We start from the raw sequence: 18,078 nt of genomic DNA on the forward strand, positions 1-18,078 counted from the left end.
CTAAGGGAGAGAAATCTCAATCCAGATAGAAACTCATAACATATAACGTAGTCACAATATGCTGCTAGAGACAGAACATCAACATAGAAGATAGCTACGCCCACATAAAAACTTTTTGAATTGTGTTTTTGGCTGCCGATTCTCCATGCTTATAATCAAAGCTCCGGGATAGGGGTCTACTTGTATATACTTCCGCTCGAGAACCATCACAGATGTCAGTAACTTGAAAACCTTGGTTGAAGAATTCTAAACCCTTCTACACCTAATTACGGCCGAGTTGAAATGATCGCAGAGATAATCCAGGTAGGAACTACAGAAACATATCTCGTGAATTGAGCCATGGAACTGAAGTGCGTCAATGCTAGCCTACATGAAAGCAGCATTGAAGCACAAATTACCGTAGACGAAGCTCAGATTGTCCAAATTTTGAAGGACTCCCGAGACTCACAGTGTGAGGCCGCAGTTTTTCGGGCAGTAAGGCACGAGTCTAATTTTATGTAAGATTTTAGTCAAGCAGCGAATTACATAAAAGCTTTCTGCGATTCATCGAATTATTTTCCATCGTATTCTACTGCTTATCGAGACATGTCAGTTACAATAGTTACAGGTGCCTCCAGGGGTCTAGGTGCTGCTATCTGCAATCTGATACTACAAAAAGACAACGACGCAAAAATAGTTGCCATTGCGCGATCGAAAGATAAACTGCAGGAACTGGCTGACAAGTACGGCTCAAGGGTTCTCAGCATAGCTGGAGACGTCACCGACACAAATTTAGTAGCAACGGCAGTGCAAAAAACTGTCTCCACTTTCGGCAAGATTGACTCTGTTGTTTTAAATGCGGGGGTTTTGGAACCAGTCCAGCACATCAGCGAGCTGGATATCAATAAAGTGAAACGGTTGTACGACGTGAACGTGTTTTCTGTGATGGATCTGGTGAAACAGACTATACCATATGTGCGCAAAACCGGGGGAAACTATCTTTTTGTGTCATCGGGTGCATCAACGAAGGCCACAGATGCATGGAGTGCGTACGGGTCGTCAAAGGCAGTAATCAATCATTTTTGTTTCAGTGTCAGCGCAGAAGAGACGAATATCCGCACTATTTCAATTGCCCCCGGTGTTGTGAATACCGAGATGCAGAAGGATATCCGGGAGAAGTTTGGCAAAAACATGAAATCAGAGGCATTAAAACGATTTACCGATCTTTATTTCCAGAACGAGCTACTGGCTCCTGAAGTTCCTGCAGCTTTGTATGCAAATCTCGCCCTGAAAGGAGTTCCGGCGGACTTGAATGGAAAATATCTGCGTTACGATGACGCAGTGCTTGCTAAGTTTGCAACCTAGAAGACATCCTTAATTTGTGGAGGGGACTGGTGGGCCTTGCAAATTCTATAGCATGTAAATGAAATCCAGTTTGTATTTGGCGAACGATATCTGTGCATGATATGCGCATAAGATCGATTAATAAAATCTTCTGCAGGCTTGTTTTTTTCTGGCGAAGAATCTGCAACGCTGGTAGCCAACAATATGAACAGCAAATTTCAATTGGTCTTATGCATGTATAGACGAAATAAAAGAAATAGGCATGTTTCATTGGGCCATAGGGTATTCGTTGCAGGCCTACTTTTGGTCCTTGCCTATAGTTCCGCGTCTTGAGGAACACTAAAGCACAATTTCGTCTCTTGAGCTAAAAAGCAATATGAAACTACTCTTCTACATTTTAAGTTAAATAGACTTTGCAGTGCAAACAGAGAGGGCACTTTCCTAACTGGGCGCAGAATGTAAGCGCCTACTGCGTCGACCAGCGCCTATGTTCCCTAAGTACTAATTCGCCGCACTGCCCCATTCTCTTTTCACCGTGTACACTTTTTGACACCTTATAATAAAACATCATGTCTTAGCACGGGACTTGAAAGTTTTTGGCTCGTTTTCGAAATATGGAATCCTACCATGGCCTCATAGTTACTCCCTCAGATGCTATTCTGCTTTTAGAGGCCGCCAGACAGAGCATTATCCCAAAAATGAACAGACGGCTCTCGGACTACGAGCGCATGATACTAATAAAACCAGGAGCCGTGTTCATTTGGAACGAATCCGAATCCAACATGAAAAGATGGACAGATAGCAGAAACTGGAGCGCTTCCAGGGTAAATGCAGCATTTCTTATATACAGGGAGCTCGACTCTTCCCAGACCACCAGCACATCATACGTATACAAACGCAATGGTCTCGTCAAACAGTCTTTCTCTGTGACTATGAAAAATGGAGGCAAAGTGCATCTGATAAGTTACATGAACAGCGACCACGAAGCTAATAGATATCTAATGAGGCCGACACAAGACCCCAGACTCAGGCATATACAAATAGACAGGAGCTTGTATCCTGACAACCTTCTGGTAGACGAGTCCGACAAAAAGCAGGAAAAAGCATCTTTACTTAGGAGGGCTTCCGACACCACATACGACAAACAGAAAACTTTGGTAGCCCCGGCCCATCTGCCACCAATTAATAATGTCGACATGGGCCCCACATTCTCGTCAACCAACATCGTAGCCAACATGGACAGGATTCCACGCTCCAACACTGACCAACAGAAAACGCAATTCCGCTACAGTGGCCGGTTACAGGAGGATGGCAAGATGCTCAGTGTCTTAGATAGATACTTTAAATGAATTACGATCCACCTTGTGTACGGGTGTTGTATATTAAAGCGAAACATTTTTGTTTTAGTGTTGTTTCTTTCGCACGATGGATTTCGTCTTTGACGCCTATGACGACTACAGCGGTGATTCTCAAGCCAGCTCGCTGCCTGTGCCGTCTGCGCCTCTTAAAATACCCAACATACCGCTTCAAGGAGACCTGACTCGGAAATTCTCGAATTTGAGTATTCTAAATCACATAAAGCCAAAAAATAAAGACAAGCACCAAAATGAAGACACTGCCGCGTTTCGTTATGCCAAAACTTCTCTAGAACTGCTCAATGCAAGCAATGCGTCTTTGGTTCCTTTAGAGCCTACGGCAGAAACTACAGATTCGAATGTGCTTGCCGGACGTTTAAGTCGAGTTCTGAATCAGTCCAATTTTGACTCAACCATCCGTCAGTCGCTACTATTGCTACAATCGCGAACCGAAGAGCGTGCTGCATCAGTCGATGGAGATATCGATTACAAGAACCTGACCAGTCCGAACATGCTCGGGTCGATTGCTCGCCGGAAATTACGAGGCGACGTAGAAAGCGAGCTTTTGCGTCAGCATTTTCAATCGCTGAAGAAGTTCCATCTGGTCGTCAAGAAACTCAATGTGATTAAACAGGACTTGGATGATTTAAATTCTTGTTACGATGAAATTGACGGCAGATTGAGCGAGAGTTTGCAGGATACGGCGGAGTACAAAAAAGAAGTGAAAGATCTGATTCAAAAACGCGACTTGGTGAAGATCAAGAAGAGCTTGTTGGTAGGATTCCGCTCGACTTTCACTTTGAGTGCGTATGAGGAACACGTTCTACAGAATGGGGATGTTGATCAAGAGTTCTTCAATGTGGTTCAGAAAGTAGAGAAGATCTACGCGAATTGTGACATCCTGCTCAGCATGAACAATGACAAGTTGGGTATCAGCATTATGAACCAAATGTCAAGTCACCTTCAGCAGGCCAATGAGAGAATATCAAACTTTCTACGCAAGAACCTCAATTCGATTTATGTTCAAAATGATTTCGCTAAAAACCCAGATTCCATTGCAAATTTCCAGCGTGCACTCGTGTCTGTTCTTTCGAGGAACAAAGACGAATTTGACTCCATTGTGAGTGACATAATAGAAAATAGGTCCCGGATTGTTAGTGAGGAGTTTATGTCGCAGTTGAATGGTTACTCGAACGAGATTCGGTCGAAACCTAACAAATCATTCATTATGTCATCGTATGACTCGAAAAGATATTTGAGCGATGTGCTGGCTTATCTCCACAATGTCATTGCAAATGAACTCGAAATAGTTGAGAGCTTGTTTACATTCGATCAAGAGGTGTCGGCTGACCTGTTACCAGTTATTCGCACGGTGGTCAATAAGGTGCTTGGCTCTTTGAGTCGGCCATTCAAGAGTAGTTACGAAACTATCCTGAGACAGGAAACTAAGCCAGGAGTTGTTGTTGAGCTCTATCAGCTTTTGGGTCTTTACAAGCATATGTTCGAAAAGCTGACTCAAGACAATAGTCTGATTGAAAGCTTGTCACAATTGCAAAAAGACTCATTCAAAAAACTGCTCATACTCGTATCTCTGAAAATAAAAGAGATCAAAGTTGAGTCAGAAGTTGAAGAGATTGACGAGGAAGTTCTTGGTCTGCCGGACTGGCTCATGGATTTTTACTCAGAATTCCTAGGCATATTTGATTACCACAACAATTCAGACAAAACGTTTTTGAACGTTGAGAAATCCGAGGAAAAGGAACTGTTCAGACTTTTGGTAGATGAGCCACTGGAGTTGCTCAACACGATTTCAAGAAAGCTGAAGCTCTCCAAAAAATCCAAGAAAATCTTCATGATTAATTGTCTAGATTTCATGCTTTCAAAGATTGAGCTGATCTCGGTTCTATCTTCCCAAGCTGCATTCATCCAGGAAATGCTGGAGCAAACAATTCAATCACTTATAATTGACGAGTTCAACCAGTTACTCAATAATTCAGGACTTTTTGATATCTACAATCTTGTGAACATGATCTACAAGCTTGAGGATGATTTCTTCGACGTCTCTCTGTACCAACCAATCACAGAAAACAAACTCTTCAATGTTGCTACATTCCAGCAAGCAGATATGAAGCTCCAAGAGTTCTTGATTGGATATTTGGTTTCGAACGAGCTAAACAAGCTAATCTCTCCAACAATCCTCAATACCATATTCATCAACTCTACCCTCAAATTCGTCAAGTTCTATCGCAAGCTCCTACTTATCGTGGGTGAGTATCTGAAGGATGATAATGATCAGCCTCTCAACGTGTTCCGCTGGGACGATATGCATGTTGCTACACTATTGGGTGTAGAAGAACCTTACGAGCGTGAGCAAGACATAATCGACTAGACAATGCATAATAAATAAATTAATCGCCCCTTTCCGGCTTTTTACCTCTTCCATAACCATCTTTAGCGTAGTAATCCATAGGATAAAAGTCTTTCTCAAACTTCTGTTCCTCTCCAAGCATCACCATAGCTTCGTATGGCGTCAGCAATGGCTTATGGAAGGCATATCCCCAATCGATCGATAATCTAGGACAGGCAACTTGAACGAAAGCGTCGATATCGTCGAACATTGCGAGCTTTCCTGGGAAAATCTCTGATAGTATGATCTTGATAACAGTTTTTCCTGCCTGAGTAAGCTGTTTCTCTAATCGTTCCACAGTCACTGGATTTCCTTGTCGTCCCAGAGCACCCAGGATCAGTCCTATCTTTTTCGCCTCTGACGCGCGTCGCACGGCGTCTGATCTCACTTGCACCATTTCTTCCTGAGCGTAGTACTCTCTAGTGAACTTGCGAGAGTACGGGTCATATCTATAAGCAGGAACCGAAGGGTTGTGGATCATAGCACTTTCCAAATGGAATCTTCCATCGCCGATGTAAACCATAGCGTCGAACTGGTTAGGATCTAAATGCGCGGAAGTGCACCCAAGCACTTCCCCCTTGGATAATGGAGATATTTGAGGAGGCGTGACATAGAGAAGCTTGTCTGACTCTGGACCTTCCAATTTGTTTTTGATCGAATGTATCGTAGGGTTGAACTGTATCGTACCGAATACAGCCAATCGAGTTCCATGTTCAAAGTTTCTAGTAAGGGTTCTCATCAAATGGGCTTCGTCAATGACGATGGTCACAAACACATAAAGGACCTTGATTTTGGTCACATCGATGGGAACAAGACACGAGTGTGCATAGTGAACAATCATATCGCAATCCAGGGCTCTGGCGGTATAATCATCTATGCAGCAGGCTCCATAGGAAACGTCTCCCATCACCAGAACCTCAGCATTGCAAAATTGCTCGATTATGTCGGCTATCACCATGGAATAAATCAGGAGTCCCTCTGGCATTTGTAAACATACCCGTTTAGCGTTGTTCTTTCGCACGTTCCAAACAGTCTTGTGGATTTCAAAGTTATAATTTGAAGGCAAAAGACGTGCTGCCTCTTTAAGCTCTTCATCGTCCAAGATTTCCTGCGGAATTTGATTTATAAGCCTTGATGCTCCTTTCTTCGCACGTATAATCACTGCTGACCGGCCGCCCTTTTCATCTTGCTCACGCGACCCTACAAACCTTCGCCTTCTTTGGGTGGTATCCACTGCTGGCGACATGATATAAAGAAATATTTTTTTTGCAAAAAAATTTAAATATTTTTAGAGCCGCAGATGATTACACCACGGTTTGAAGTATCACAAAACGATGAGTTTGTTACTATCAAAGTGCGAATATCTAACATCCGGTTTTCCGCAAAGGCTGTAGAGATGGTTGCCGATGACGACAAGTTTATTTTCTCGCTCCCTCCATACTACCTTCGTCTCCGTTTTTCTGGTAGCATAGTTGACGATGAGCGCGCCAAAGCAGAATTTGTCCCAAACGAGGAGAGTATTTTGATCCGAATGCCAAAAATGACCAAGGGAGAGGTGTTTTCGGACCTTGATCTGCCTGCTAAACTTCTTGGAAGAATTGAGAACACCGAAAGAAAGCCTCCTATGATAGAGGAAGTGGGCGAGACAAACAATTTGAATTCACTGGCCCAGGAGGCAGAGGACTTTGACTGGGAGGTCGAGCAGGTAGAGCAGCAGCCGGCTTCGCTTGTCCCGCAATTCTTCTATGGTTTCAATAACCAGTACTCAAACATGATGGAAGTGTCTCTTTCGAACGGCAATGACATCAACGAGCTTTCGAATCCCGACAAAATGGACCCTGATGAGCGCATTAATGAACGATTGATCAAAGAGAATTTAAAGTTTGATCCAGAGTATTACGCAAATGAATATTTGACCCAGAAGTATTTTCCCCAGGAGTCCAATGTCAAGCAGATTCTCTGCTGGGAAAATCCAATCCGCCTACAGCACAAAAATCACAGCGAGACCGAGTTAACTACAGAAGAACACGAGCGGATGATGGATCTCCCCCGAAAGTCGTATTTGGTGGATAATGTGCGGCCTCTTTACTACACTATTGTGTGTCTGTTGTATGGTTATCTGTACGAGCTTCGACAAAATGAGGGCGAGTTGACGGTGGAAAGTGGCTGGACTGTGGGTAAACTTGTGCCTCAATTAAGTTGTTTGGACTCTCAGTTGATTCAGTCGAACAATAAGACCGAAACAAATATGCTTCGAGTGATAGTTCTCACAATGGCCCGGCGCAGTCTCTGCTACCCGTTAATTCGCAATTTTGAGCTGGTGACAGCTGTATGGGAAGATGTTTACTGTACATTAAGATGCGGCACCAAAGCAGTGTTGAAAGCCCTGCTTGCTTGTCGAGAACTGTTCAGATTCCACGATATCTATTACATATATTGCAATATCTGGCTCAATGACCTGTGCTCCTGGACATTGAACAATGCAAGCGACACCGTGCTGAGAAATTTGGGCCATGAGTTGCGCAAAACCGTGGCCGAGATGAAGAAACAGGAGATTGTCTTTGAGAAAATTCTGGCCGAGGACTCAGAGGAGCTGGAATTTGTGAATCTCACTGATATTGAGGAGCTGGCTGAGATCTCGTACAGCGAGTCGAATGCGGCTTCTAGTTAACGGGCGATACTAGTGAAACGTCCGCTGAGAGCTGTCTACTGTGCTTTTTTTCTGGCGTGGTGTCCAACGCAGGAATGACGATCTCTGGCGCAGGAGAAAGACGTCTTTTCCGCGAGCCGTGCTCTGAATCTTCTGGAATCGACACCTCTGGCGGCAGTGAGATGGTTCTTTGATGTCTGCCGCGTCGCACATCGTTGACGTCGATTGGCTGCTTGCCATTAAGCAAGGATGAGACTGCGTGGGCGCCAATTTTTGACGGAGACAGCTGGTGTCTAGGGTTCAGAGTGGTTTTGCGCGGAGCCGAGCCAGATCCAAACTTGAAGCTGGCCATGGGGTTAGGTTCCGCCCTGCTTGGGGCGGGCAACGTTCCTGATCTTTCGGGAACGAGAACGGGGATGAGTTCGGGGGGCACATTGATCTGTGCAGCCAGTTTCACCAGCTCCAATGTTTTATTCAGCTGCTCGACTTTGTAGTACTCCTGTTTGGTGCGCTCCTGCTGGATCCGTGTCTGAAGAGCCAAAACAAGTGACTCCTCGTCGTGAGGCCATTTGTCCGAGTTGGACCCAAAGAGAGTATTCATGAACGAGGCAGACATGATCAAAACATTTTTTGCACTGCAAAATAGTAAATACGTGGCTGTGCACATACCAAAAGCTGAGATTTAAGAAAATATTCTGTGGCGGTGTAATCTTTAGAAAAACGCGTATGTCTATAGTGTCACTGCTTGGAATCAACGTTTTGAACAACCCAGCCAGGTTCACTGATCCGTACCAATTTGAGATCACTTTCGAGTGTCTCGAGCCTCTGAAGGAGGATCTCGAGTGGAAACTGACTTACGTGGGGTCGTCGCGATCGCTTGAACACGACCAGGAGCTGGACTCGATCCTGGTGGGCCCTGTGCCGGTAGGCGTGAACAAATTCATTCTCACTGCAGATGCGCCGTCACCGGAGCTAATTCCTGCCAGCGAGCTCGTGTCTGTGACGGTGATCTTGCTCAGCTGCTCATACCGAGAGCGCGAGTTTGTGAGAGTTGGATATTATGTGAATAACGAGTACGACTCTGAAGAGCTCCGCGAAAACCCTCCATCCAAAGTCCAAGTCGAGCATATTGTGCGCAATATCCTGGCCGAGAAGCCGCGAGTGACGAGGTTCAACATTGTGTGGGACAACGAGGAGGAGGAGGAGTATCCTCCGGAAGAGCTAGAGGAAGAGGAAGAGGACGATAAAGAGACAGTTGGAGACGAAGAAGAGGAGGACGAGGATGAAGAAGTAGAGGAAGAGGATGATGAAGAGGAGGCCGACGAGGAGGCTGAAGAAGCTGAAGAGGTAGAGGAGGTGGAGGAAGTCGAAGAGGTGGACGAGGCTGACGAGGAGCCAGAAAAAAAATAGTGACTGACTCGCTAATAGTTATATTTGATGAAATTAATTATGCTATAATATTAAACATGCAGGGCGTTATTTGGATGCGTTCTCGTATAGTTCGTTGATCACTTGGAATGTTCTGGTCACCATCTCGGCAAGGACAGGTCGTCTGCTCTCGCTGACACGGCGTAGGATTTTATCAGGGTGCCATCGGATCCTTTCCAATCGAAGCTGATTCCGTGGGATGAATTCGCTCACGCTCTGAGGGCTCACTTCTCCGCCGCAAACAGGCATAGGCGGCAGTTCGTGCTCCAGATCAACGGTTTGCCATCGTTTGACGTACTCTTCGTAATCATTTCTACGAACCCTGTATGGATCCTCTTTCTGGGGCAGCTCAGGCAGCTCCGCAGCGTACCCGTTAATATGGCGGTAATAATTCACATTCGGAAATGGCTTCTGATCTGGGTCCGGCGTGACAAAACGGTATCCGTTTATCGATGGCCCAAACTCGTAATGCGGTCGAGTGTCAGGGTCCCCTTGTTTTTTGGGAGCAGGAGGCGACTCTGGTGGACGTGGCGGTGAATCTGGAGAGTCCTCCAGCTCTGTGTGCCTGCGTTTAGGCCGTCGCTTGAATTTCAATCGCGTGGCACGTACATCCTTTTCCGCCTGGGCATCCTGCCTCATTACACTTTTTTATCATTCTATTTGTTAGCACAGCCGTTAAAAATTTTCCTACATTTTATTCTTCTTGATGTTGCGAACGAGACAGCTAGCTTTGACTCGGCGATTCAGCTGTTGCCTACCGCGGTGCAAGATTACGATCGAGCATGATGACGACAAGACATACCAGGATATTCCGCGATCCAGCACTTTGGGAACCGAGAAATCGAGTCTGTTCTTTTCATACAGAGCAGGCGGAGAGACGTTTGGCCAGCTGGTCAACGAGGTGCTTCATGACAGAGACCCGCTTCATAACCACCGTGTGGTAACGCCAGAGGAGGCTGTTGAGGGCGTTGACCCAAAGTACAGAAACACAGAAACGGGCGAACTCCTTGCTGCTGCCACTAGCAGGGAGGCAAGGCTCCATCCACAAACCTTGGCGGGCCGAGTGAACAGAAAACGTGTGCAGTTACCCAGACTTATTGCTGATGCTATAAACTACAACATGATGCTTTTGCATGAGCCAAAACTATTAAAGGATAAAGTTGCAGGGTACTACAAAAAACTTGAGGATACGAGTTTGCATGCGAAAACAAACACTGAGGAGGAGGCAGACGTTTACATAGCGAGCTCGTTTCTGCAGAATTACGCTACATGTTATCAAGTATTGGACGAGCTCAAACGCCGTGTCGGGAAAGACTGGAGCCCAAAACGGGTGCTCGATTATGGGTATGGGCCAGGTATAGGAATGGTGGCTTTGAACGAGGTGATGGGCGACGATTTCAGCCCAGAGGTCAAGGATGTGGTGGTAAATGGATCTTTCCACATGGAAAGAAGAGCTAAAGTTTTATTGAGTCGGCAAGCCAACGAACAGCACGAAAGAGGAGCCAGCCAGACTGAGGAAGCAACACAGGAGCGGGAGGAACTAAAATCTCAAGAAAAGCAGGAGGAGGATGCTGACTTCTTAGAGGATGAAGAACCTAACCAGCCAGTGATAGGAAGGGTGAAAACCAAGTTGCTGAAGATCAAGTCTGTCATCTTAGAGAAATTGCGTCCAGAGAACGTGAAATACGATTTAATTATTGCTCAGAACCAGCTTTTGCGAGACGAGAAAAATTTTCCGCTGGAAGTGGATGAATCACTGGATCCCCTGATCAAAAGACTGGCGCCAGGTGGCCATCTTGTGCTTTTGGAGCGCGGAAACCCTCTGGGAGCAGAGGTGATTGCTCGAGCACGGCAGGTGATGTTGCGGCCTGAAAACCACGAAGACCGCACTTCTAAGATCCCAAGACTGTATAAGAACAGCGATGTCCTTGCTGCAGAAGCTTCTGAGCAGTCTTTGGAGGACGACGAGCCGGTTGAGCCGGAATTGCTACAGCATTACGACATCCAGGAAGCCGCGTCGGTCGACCCGATAAATCTGAAAATCGTCGCGCCGTGCTCTCACCACGGCAAGTGCCCGCTGCAGTACTTCAAGCCCGAATACTACAAATACGGCAAGGTGGGAAGACGGCTCAAGTTTTGCAACTACACGATTGACGTCGAACGGCCGAGATATGTGATGGAATTGAAAAGGGGGGCCAAACTTGCAACGGCGTGGCAGGACAACCCGACCAAAAAGTTCATGTCGTACGCTGGAACCGGGCGTCCGAACGGCAAGGATTTCGAAACTGCTAGCTACTCATATTTGATTGTGCAACGTGCTGTGGAGTCAAATGAAGAACTGGAAGAACTAAGGAAGCAGGAAGTTGGTGGCAGATCCGTTGGATACGTTCCTCAAACTCTCGAGGAGCTGCCCCGTGTGCTATCGCCGCCAACTAAGCGTCGAGGACTAGTTGTTGCAGATATGTGCGCCCCCTCTGGTCACGTTGAAAAATGGTACATCTCAAAGAGCGTTGGGGAGCAGGCATACCACGATGCGCGAAAAATGGGAATGGGCGACCTGTGGGCTTTAGGAGCGAAGTCTAGAGTCCAGTCGACGAAGGAGAATGAGTTCTATTTCCAAAAGCTGAAAAAGAGAGAGGAAGAGATACGAAAGCAACGCAAACGCGATGCCAAGCTGCGTAAGAAGAAAATGAAAGAGGAATACCGGAAAGCAATTTATAGTGAGCCGAAAACGTTTGGCGAAAGCTTGAGGATGGCAGCACAGCTCGACTCATTCAGAATGCTTAATTCCAGAAAGGAAAAAGATCGGCTTCAGGCTGACATCGATCGCGACCAGCTGGCTTGATCATGTACATATTATTTATTATTTTTTATACATATATCTGGGCAGTGCTCATGCATCCTTCACGTATATTGATTGGGAGTCTTATGGGCGTAGAAAAAAAACTGATCCCTTTTTTCTCTGTTGAATGCCATACAGCTAGGAGATAGGAAAATGGAACCACTGAACGTGCTGAGTTGTAAGTGTGAGCGCCTGAGTTGCAATATACTAACTGATCAGTTGGAGATACACCATCTTGTTCTTTCTTGGTATGGCGGCTGTCTTTGGTCGACTGCAGAACTTTTGTGATCGGGTCCAGCTGTACTCTTGAAGATGATCAGGTGATAACCTGGAAGTCTGTCAAGTATGGAGAGACAACTTTCATCCCAACGGGGTCGGCAAAAGATCTCGCAGAATTGAATTTAGAATCCCTCAAACCTTTAGATTTTGTTCTCCTAGGAGCGGATAGCCACGAAAATATGATAGATACAACGACGCAAATCAAATCCTTGGTGGGCCCACAAACAATAATACTGGTAGAGTCAAGATACTGTTTGGGATTAGAAGAGGTAGTGAAGAAGGCGCTCCCCAAAAGCAAGGTCCTGGGGGTGATTTGTGATGCGGACGTTAGAGTCATAAAGACGCAAAACGGATACCAATATTATCATAAAAACCACAGCACAGCAGCAGTTATCGGGTCTGCAATTGCAGAGGACCAAAATACTGTGCGATTACTCAAAGGAGAAGGAGATCTGGGGGCCAAACTGACACAACTGACCGAAATGCTCAAGAAAACAGAGGTTTATCCCTGCTATTTGATTCCCAAAGGCATAAATCCAACTTTCAACAGCTATGCGTGGAAAAGAATAATTCCATTTATCAGTCTAGAAGTCATGTGCCTTGTTTATTCAAAGCTAAGCACGTTGGATGCAATTCAGTTTGGAATTCTCAAGGGGGTTTTCTGCGACTTACTCACGTTGGGCCGCAAATATGGAGCCCCCGACCTGCCAGATCCCACAGACTCCTCCAAGACAAAAAGCATGCTCGACGTCATGATTAGAGACTTCAATCAATCGTACCCTTCTAGCGCGATTAAGACACCGAACTCCTCGAACTATACTGACGGAGTGTCCAAAGATCCGATGCTGGATCTCGCAACATGTGTTCATAACTTCAATTACGGGCACGAAACGGGCGTGAATTTGTCATTGAAACAAACGATAAGTCTGGCGACAAAGCACGATCTCAAAGTGCCATACGTGGAAATGCTTTTCAGCTTTTTTGCAGAGATCCAAAAGCTGAAAGATCAAAACATATTTGACTGGGTAAACAGAAGGACATTAGCTGTTCGAGAATCTAATGGCTATGGGGTCGCTCAGCCCCAACAGCAGGTACAATATCAGCAATATCCGATGCAAACAGGACCGGGGCCGATGAGCACTAATCTAGCAGGCACACAGAGTGGACCGGCACAGATGCCGATGATGCCAGGAATGCCCCAATTGATGCCTCAAATGATGTATGCCCAACAATACGCAGGCTACGCCATGGTGGCTGGGCCAGCCAACTTTGGTGGAGCAAACCCAAGTCTCGTGCCAATTCACCCGAGGTTTCGACCAGACAGCAGTGGGAATGCGTCAGGACAGCACACAGTGTCCGCAATCAAGAACTCGATGTATAGAAAATCATCCACCTCGACGATCCAATCGGGAGAAGAGCTCTCGAGGAGTCAGCGTTCGGTGATCGAGCACGCCAACGTGAAAAACATGTTCAGCAACACAACCAGCAGGTACGGAGACGTGGACTCGTTCAGCCGTGTGAACGCGTCGAACGGTAGCGTTGCCAGCAGCGGGAGTCTGGCAGGCAGCATATGCCCTTCCAAATAGCTAAAGCGCTTATATAAGCAAATAAATCTTTTTCCTGATGTGTACTTCGCGCTTCGGGCTGCAAAAAGGCACGTCGTGCACCGGGAACCAAAAAAATCAATATGGCCGAGCATTGTTTCTGATAGCATCTGCAAGACAAGTGCAGGGCGGCGTTATCCAACCAATCAGAGCAAAGTACCGTGACAAGCAGATTCGAGCACTTGGACGAGACTTTTTGATAGCTCTCCTTATTTCTCCGTGCGTCTTGTTATGAACCATGTATTCGAGCAGCCAGTCTCCTCATACTGGCCTCGGATTTGACTCCAAGCCCGATCATGTTCTGGATATGGACGCTGCGCATCCGGCCAAGGCTGCTGACGAAGGCTCAGCAACTGCTCTTTGGAAGATGTATTCCAAGGCTAAGGCTAGTCTGCCGTACCGGTCGCGGATGGAGAACCTGACATGGCGTCTTATGTACATCAATATCCACAAGAACCGTACCAAGTCATTGTCGTCCGCCCCAGAAAAGACGGCCGAACGGGCCCCGCCGTCTACAAAGGCTACACAAACGGCACGGCCCTCGGCACCTCCCAGTTCTGAGACCAACAACAGCTATGGCAACTGGCCTCAGTTCCCAGACCTCGACTTTCTGGAGACGAACCACCAGCAGCCGATCGACCCTAATTCTAACGAGTTCGACTACCTGGAGCATATTAAGTCAATTGGTGGCCACTCGAACCCGCCGCTGCCCCAAATAAACTCGTCTCCATTGCCAAATTTACACGTCGACTCTACTACACAGCCATACATGAACGCCAACCCGCTGGATTTGAGCCAGGCGCCATTTCCGCAGACCGTGTCGTTCGACAACGGGGGGTCGCCGTCGCCTGTCAACTTCGACACCGTGTCCACAAGCGTGCCCACGTCGCTGAAGCACCATCCGAGCATGGTCAATATACATACCGATCACGTCACCAACGATTTCCTAGGCCAGTCGCTCCCCAATGCCAATCCTCTCTATTCGCCGTCGCAGTCGTCTATCACCTCCCGAACACGATTCCAGTCGTTCTCCTTCGATAAGGCGCCGGGCCAATTTGCAAGAGACGATTTCAGTTTCGACGTCGACGGCGACATGAACATGTTTGACCACTCGCCGCAGGTGCCTGCGGCCACCACTCCTACAAACATCTCTACACCAGGAATGCAGCTTGGCACCAAGTTCAGCAACTCGGCTCCCAAATCGGCGAGACGGTCGTCGGCGGCTGCGAAACGCAAGGTGCCAGTCAAACGGAACCCAAGGAGCGTTACCGACATGAGCTCTCTCACGCCCACCCCGGGCTCGCTGCCGAAAAACGGCTCATTCGCCAACACACCTTCAGGCACGCCTCCTTCGAGTAGCAGCAGCAGCAACAATGTGGCAATGGGGATTGCTGGCACGGAGCAGGGCAGTATAGCGTGTACGAACTGTCACACAAAGACCACGCCGTTGTGGCGTCGGAATCCCGAAGGACAGCCTCTTTGCAACGCGTGTGGTCTGTTCCTCAAACTTCATGGTGTCGTCCGGCCTCTCTCGCTCAAGACCGATGTTATAAAAAAGCGCCAGCGGGGCACCACTACGAAGAAACCCAAAAAGAAAACAGATGGAGACGACCTGAACCCAACTCCGATCGTATTGAATAAGGTGAAGACTGGAAGCAGTCCTTCCAAAAGAGAAAACTCGGCAAGAAGCCACCAGGAGACAGAGGGCTCCGCTAATGAGGATGCAGAATTGGGCGGGAGCCTGTATCAGGGATCGCAGTCGCCGAACGAACTGAAGTCCCTTGATTTCGATTCGATCTTGAATCTTGGCCAACAGCCTCAACATCGGCCTCCGCAAACCGAGCCTACTAATGAAGACCCCTCCTCCCAAAGTTCAGGCACTAATGCTGGTCAAAGTGGCAACAACAATTGGGATTGGCTGACCATGTCTCTGTAACACTACCGTCGCTCCTTTTTATACAGGTATAGATCTATCGTGCGCGACACAGAGTGTAAGAAATTTATTTTTTATTCTCATTTTATTTTCTCTATTATGTCAAAGGTGGGTGTTCTTGCTTTGGGGCCAGCAGGCGTCGGCAAAAGTACGTTTTGCAACTCTTTGGTTGCTCATATGCAGACTATTGGGCGGACAGCCCATATAGTGAATCTGGATCCGGCGGCAGACCCAACAGAATTTGAGTTTAGCATAGATATTAGAGACCTGATTTCCCTCCAGGATGTACAGGAAGAACTCCATTTGGGACCAAATGGATCGCTGTTGTACTGTTTTGAGTTTCTGTTGGATAACCTTGACTGGCTGGACGAGCAGATTGGAGACTACAATGACGACTACCTCATTTTCGACTGTCCCGGCCAGATCGAACTCTACAGCCATGTTCCTGTTCTACCGGTGATAGTGAAGCATTTGCAACAACAACTGGGATTCAGCCTTTGTTGCACATATCTATTAGAGGCACCCTTTGTGATAGACAATTCGAAATTCTTTTCGGGAGCACTAACGGCGATGGCTGCTATGATATTCCTGGAATTGCCACACATAAATATTCTTTCCAAGACCGACTTGATCAGAGATACTGTCTCAAAAGCGCAACTCAAAAAGTTCCTGAATCCAGACCCATTGCTTTTGGAACAAGCAAATGAGCAGGAAGATGGTTACATCGCGAGTAACCCAAAATACGCTCGGTTGAACAAAGCTATTGCTCAACTGGTCGACGATTTTGGAATGGTGCAATTCTTACCTCTCGATTGCTCAGACAAGGACAAGAACGAAACTGTCAAATCGATTTTGAGTTATATTGATGACGTGACACAATGGAGCGAGGCCCAGGAACCAAAGGAGCCCAATGACGAAATTGAGGTGCCGGAGGAAGACGCTGAGTGGGAGTAATCTAAGTTTTCTTACTTTGCTTTTTTTTGGGTTTCAAGTCCTGGAAGGCATCCAAAAGAACAGGGATATCTTGACAGCTGCCAGTCACTATAAGGTCAAAATGCTCAACATAGTCGACAATCGATTGCGTGGGCTCCTCGATATTGATCCATATGACGCTTCCGTTTTTCGAATGCACCACTTTGGCCATTTCCTTCACCAGTCTTCGCACTCCTGGAATCTTTAGCGTTGTCCCCACAACGAGAAGACAGTCAGGACGGTTTTTCAAGTCTGACTCGGTGATGTTGCCAATTATCTCTCCGTCAGGATGGAATTCATTATACAACACAATACGCGGTCTTAGGACCCCTCCTGACTGAGCCCTGCGTCCAGCAACTGCGCGCACAGCGTTTAGCTCCTCGCACTCCGGACAATTACGGATCAGCATGCTGTTTTCGTTAAAATAGGACTCATCTAATTCTTTCACGTGATGACATTTGGAGCAATTTAAAAGCTTGATATTTCCGTGTAGTTGTATTGTCTTTGGATATGGTTTCTCAAAGTTCAACGGGACCCTCGTCTCGAGATGGGGAAGCTGTGTGTCCAGGCAATCTATGTTTTGTGTGTAAAGTCTAAGAAGACGACCCTCTTGCGAAATTTTGTCAAGCAACCGATGAAAAGGCGAAGGTTCACATTCAACAGACAATGTGTATAATTTACGAATCATCTTTTCGAATTCTTTGAGCGATTCTGGCGAGCGGAAAACGTTGTAGTCAAAAAGGTTCTTCCCCGAACCATTCGTCTTGGAGGCAAATCCTTGGAACAGGCCGTTGGCGGATCGAAAATCAGGAATACCAGACCCGACCGAGATGCCCGCTCCGGTAATAGCAACTATTTTCTTCGATGTTTCGAGGCTCCGACACAAAAACCCAACATCCTCAAGCTGGAGACAATCATTAAGGGTTTTCGGCTGTAAGGGAATGTTGGAAATGTCGAGAACTGTACCATTCAAGGGCCTATACCTGGATCGTCTCCGTTTCGTGACTCTGGGAGTTGGCGAGGTTTTTCGACTTAGATCATGAAATTTCTCTTCTTCCTTAACACGTATCGCGTCCAGCGGTAGACCAGGTTCTTCTTTTTTGACGTATAAACTATCCGTTGTGAGAATAGTCATGATGTCTTGTTCGTTTTATTTTTTTTATCAATTTCCAGATTTGATTAATTCATCAGCCATAGTGGCCGTGGCGCCCTCGGAAATACGATTATTACTTGTTATCGATGAAAAAAAAAGCTTAGTCAGATAATTTTAGAATTGATAGAATTA

At 46.6% G+C, this 18,078-nt stretch overlaps 12 protein-coding genes across 12 annotated transcripts; 9 read left to right on the forward strand and 3 right to left on the reverse strand.

Annotated features, from left to right (window-relative positions):
* Window positions 1–585: 585 nt before the first annotated feature.
* On the forward strand, window positions 586–1,344 carry HPODL_04169 (putative oxidoreductase; the record flags this gene model as incomplete). Its single annotated transcript, XM_014078953.1, has 1 exon — window positions 586–1,344. The coding sequence occupies one exon, from the start codon at window positions 586–588 to the stop codon at window positions 1,342–1,344; it is 759 nt and encodes a 252-aa protein (XP_013934428.1).
* Window positions 1,345–1,937: 593 nt separating this feature from the next.
* Window positions 1,938–2,672, forward strand: HPODL_04170 (cAMP-independent regulatory protein pac2; the record flags this gene model as incomplete). Its single annotated transcript, XM_014078954.1, has 1 exon — window positions 1,938–2,672. The coding sequence occupies one exon, from the start codon at window positions 1,938–1,940 to the stop codon at window positions 2,670–2,672; it is 735 nt and encodes a 244-aa protein (XP_013934429.1).
* A 76-nt stretch (window positions 2,673–2,748) lies between these two features.
* On the forward strand, window positions 2,749–5,067 carry HPODL_04171 (Conserved oligomeric Golgi complex subunit 6; the record flags this gene model as incomplete). The annotated part of the gene is made up of 1 exon (XM_014078955.1): window positions 2,749–5,067. The coding sequence occupies one exon, from the start codon at window positions 2,749–2,751 to the stop codon at window positions 5,065–5,067; it is 2,319 nt and encodes a 772-aa protein (XP_013934430.1).
* Window positions 5,068–5,086: 19 nt separating this feature from the next.
* Window positions 5,087–6,331, reverse strand: HPODL_04172 (Diphthamide biosynthesis protein 1; the record flags this gene model as incomplete). Its single annotated transcript, XM_014078956.1, has 1 exon — window positions 5,087–6,331. The coding sequence occupies one exon, from the start codon at window positions 6,329–6,331 to the stop codon at window positions 5,087–5,089; it is 1,245 nt and encodes a 414-aa protein (XP_013934431.1).
* A 54-nt stretch (window positions 6,332–6,385) lies between these two features.
* HPODL_04173 (protein SHQ1) lies at window positions 6,386–7,756 on the forward strand (the record flags this gene model as incomplete). Its single annotated transcript, XM_014078957.1, has 1 exon — window positions 6,386–7,756. One exon carries the CDS (start codon window positions 6,386–6,388, stop codon window positions 7,754–7,756), a length of 1,371 nt encoding a protein of 456 aa, XP_013934432.1.
* A 705-nt stretch (window positions 7,757–8,461) lies between these two features.
* Window positions 8,462–9,145, forward strand: HPODL_04174 (Histone chaperone ASF1; the record flags this gene model as incomplete). The annotated part of the gene is made up of 1 exon (XM_014078958.1): window positions 8,462–9,145. One exon carries the CDS (start codon window positions 8,462–8,464, stop codon window positions 9,143–9,145), a length of 684 nt encoding a protein of 227 aa, XP_013934433.1.
* Window positions 9,146–9,211: 66 nt separating this feature from the next.
* On the reverse strand, window positions 9,212–9,802 carry HPODL_04175 (uncharacterized protein; the record flags this gene model as incomplete). Its single annotated transcript, XM_014078959.1, has 1 exon — window positions 9,212–9,802. The coding sequence occupies one exon, from the start codon at window positions 9,800–9,802 to the stop codon at window positions 9,212–9,214; it is 591 nt and encodes a 196-aa protein (XP_013934434.1).
* A 67-nt stretch (window positions 9,803–9,869) lies between these two features.
* On the forward strand, window positions 9,870–12,008 carry HPODL_04176 (37S ribosomal protein S22, mitochondrial; the record flags this gene model as incomplete). Its single annotated transcript, XM_014078960.1, has 1 exon — window positions 9,870–12,008. One exon carries the CDS (start codon window positions 9,870–9,872, stop codon window positions 12,006–12,008), a length of 2,139 nt encoding a protein of 712 aa, XP_013934435.1.
* Window positions 12,009–12,158: 150 nt separating this feature from the next.
* On the forward strand, window positions 12,159–13,870 carry HPODL_05249 (uncharacterized protein; the record flags this gene model as incomplete). The annotated part of the gene is made up of 2 exons (XM_014078961.1): window positions 12,159–12,183; window positions 12,225–13,870. 2 exons carry the CDS (start codon window positions 12,159–12,161, stop codon window positions 13,868–13,870), a joined length of 1,671 nt encoding a protein of 556 aa, XP_013934436.1.
* A 256-nt stretch (window positions 13,871–14,126) lies between these two features.
* On the forward strand, window positions 14,127–15,824 carry HPODL_05250 (uncharacterized protein; the record flags this gene model as incomplete). Its single annotated transcript, XM_014078962.1, has 1 exon — window positions 14,127–15,824. One exon carries the CDS (start codon window positions 14,127–14,129, stop codon window positions 15,822–15,824), a length of 1,698 nt encoding a protein of 565 aa, XP_013934437.1.
* A 96-nt stretch (window positions 15,825–15,920) lies between these two features.
* On the forward strand, window positions 15,921–16,775 carry HPODL_04177 (putative transcription factor Fet5; the record flags this gene model as incomplete). Its single annotated transcript, XM_014078963.1, has 1 exon — window positions 15,921–16,775. One exon carries the CDS (start codon window positions 15,921–15,923, stop codon window positions 16,773–16,775), a length of 855 nt encoding a protein of 284 aa, XP_013934438.1.
* Window position 16,776: 1 nt separating this feature from the next.
* HPODL_04178 (hst4p) lies at window positions 16,777–17,928 on the reverse strand (the record flags this gene model as incomplete). The annotated part of the gene is made up of 1 exon (XM_014078964.1): window positions 16,777–17,928. The coding sequence occupies one exon, from the start codon at window positions 17,926–17,928 to the stop codon at window positions 16,777–16,779; it is 1,152 nt and encodes a 383-aa protein (XP_013934439.1).
* Window positions 17,929–18,078: the final 150 nt, after the last annotated feature.

This window comes from Ogataea parapolymorpha, chromosome V (assembly GCF_000187245.1).
Source record: "Ogataea parapolymorpha DL-1 chromosome V, whole genome shotgun sequence".
NCBI classification, from domain to species: Eukaryota; Fungi; Ascomycota; class Pichiomycetes; order Pichiales; family Pichiaceae; genus Ogataea; species Ogataea parapolymorpha.